The sequence below is a fragment of the Nicotiana tomentosiformis genome, chromosome 5 (genome assembly GCF_000390325.3).
Source record: "Nicotiana tomentosiformis chromosome 5, ASM39032v3, whole genome shotgun sequence".
Classification (NCBI taxonomy): domain Eukaryota; kingdom Viridiplantae; phylum Streptophyta; class Magnoliopsida; order Solanales; family Solanaceae; genus Nicotiana; species Nicotiana tomentosiformis.
Genome location: NC_090816.1, coordinates 114,275,896 through 114,277,514, shown reverse-complemented (window position 1 = coordinate 114,277,514; position 1,619 = coordinate 114,275,896). Strand labels below are relative to the sequence as shown.

The following is a 1,619-nucleotide window of genomic DNA, read 5'->3' as shown; positions in this document are numbered from 1 at the left end:
TGTGTACATGGATAGCAAAGGTGTAAATAAGGCAAATAGCAAATGAATTTAAGGTTTGTATACTGCCATGTTAGAAATACTCAGCAGTCGGCAATGGAGGTGGCCTGGCCCCATCTTGAGTGGATAGCCCATTATCTTATCACAAAGAGTCTTAGTCGAGTATCCAAATTGGGAAGAAAAAATATTTAGAGTTAACTTATGTTAATATATGTTGTGCTAAGGCTAATTATAAAGAACGATGACTTGGAAATCCGAATTATTCCTTCAAGAAAGTAAAATAATACTAATATATCCTTCCACTATAAAGTTGTCCTATATAAGTAACGGGAGTCTTCAATAATTCATTCATTCAACAACATCAAACGAAAGAAACAATTCAAAGAAAAATACATTCAAAGACCAAGAAAACTACTTCCAATAGCAACTATTTCCACTCTATTCATTCAAGAATTTATGGAGAACTTCCACTACTCAAGAAGACTACTTTTATTACCAGCTACAATACCACAATACCACCGGGAGGCCACCATGGCGCCGCCTCCTGCAGCCGAAATCAGCCATGATCCAACTGACCTAGTACCACTTGGTAACAACGTCAACACATTTGATGCAAATGCTATTATGGTTTTGGCCGTACTTGTATTTGCCTTGATCTGTTCACTTGTCTTCAATTCCATCATAAAGTGTGCATTAACGTGCTCCAGCCGCCTGCTATCAGCGCCAGACTCATCCTCAAACCGTAGAAATCCTTCGGCCGCAAAACTACCTAATACAGGAATCAAGAAAAAAGCCCTCAAGACATTCCCGGTTATAACATATACCACTGAATTGAAAGATCCAGGGCTTGACTCTGAGTGTGTCATTTGCTTATCAGAATTTGGAGTTGGAGAAAAAGTTAAGGTTCTGCCTAAGTGCAACCATGGGTTCCACGTCAAGTGTATTGATAAATGGCTGAATTCCCACTCTTCTTGCCCTACTTGTAGGCACTGCCTTATTGAGACTTGCCAAAAAATTATTAACGGGGGGAGTGCTACTATAGTAACTAATAGTACTTCATCAGCAGCAGTTCAAGAAATCGTAATAAGGATTGAGCCTCTCCAACGTGAAGGTGTTACATCTAACAATCAAATTTAGGTAGAAAAATAGGGGTATCTCGATCGGCTATATATAGTTGATTGGTATGTAACACACACACTCAATTAGATCAGAATCTTAGGTTTTAAGTTGATACTTAGTTTGATTATTTATTTTTTCTTAAATGTTTTAGCGAGCTAGCATGAGGCCAAATCGCCAGTAGTTTTCCAACGATTCATTAGACTTGCGCAAGTGTATATAAGAAAATTTTCCTTATTTCCATTTCATTATGATTAGATGTTCTTTCTTCCTGTCATAAAAAAAATACGGAGTTTTCTTTAAGGTAAAGGGACAAATTTACTTGTATGCTATACGAAATTGAGCAGTTTATCATTTGTTAAAGTTTTAGTCTAATATTACCCTCGCAATTAGGAGAAACATCTCGTATCTCTTGAATGACAATGGCATATATGAAAGGATTTGCTAACATGAACAATATAAATTGATCAAAAGTTTAATGGAAGCAAAATTAAGCAATTTTGAGT

The 1,619-nt window shown here is 36.6% G+C and overlaps 1 protein-coding gene across 1 annotated transcript; it reads left to right on the top strand.

Annotated features, from left to right (window-relative positions):
• The first annotated feature begins 327 nt into the window (after positions 1 to 327).
• Positions 328 to 1,345, top strand: LOC104095432 (RING-H2 finger protein ATL78-like). The gene has a single exon (XM_009601572.4). The coding sequence runs from the start codon at positions 454 to 456 to the stop codon at positions 1,132 to 1,134; it is 681 nt and encodes a 226-aa protein (XP_009599867.1). The 5' UTR covers positions 328 to 453; the 3' UTR covers positions 1,135 to 1,345.
• Positions 1,346 to 1,619: the final 274 nt, after the last annotated feature.

Excerpts from the sequence above, each read along its gene's own strand:
- LOC104095432 (XM_009601572.4), top strand. The coding sequence starts at position 454 with ATGGAGAACTTCCACTACTCAAGAAGACTACTTTTATTACCAGCTACA.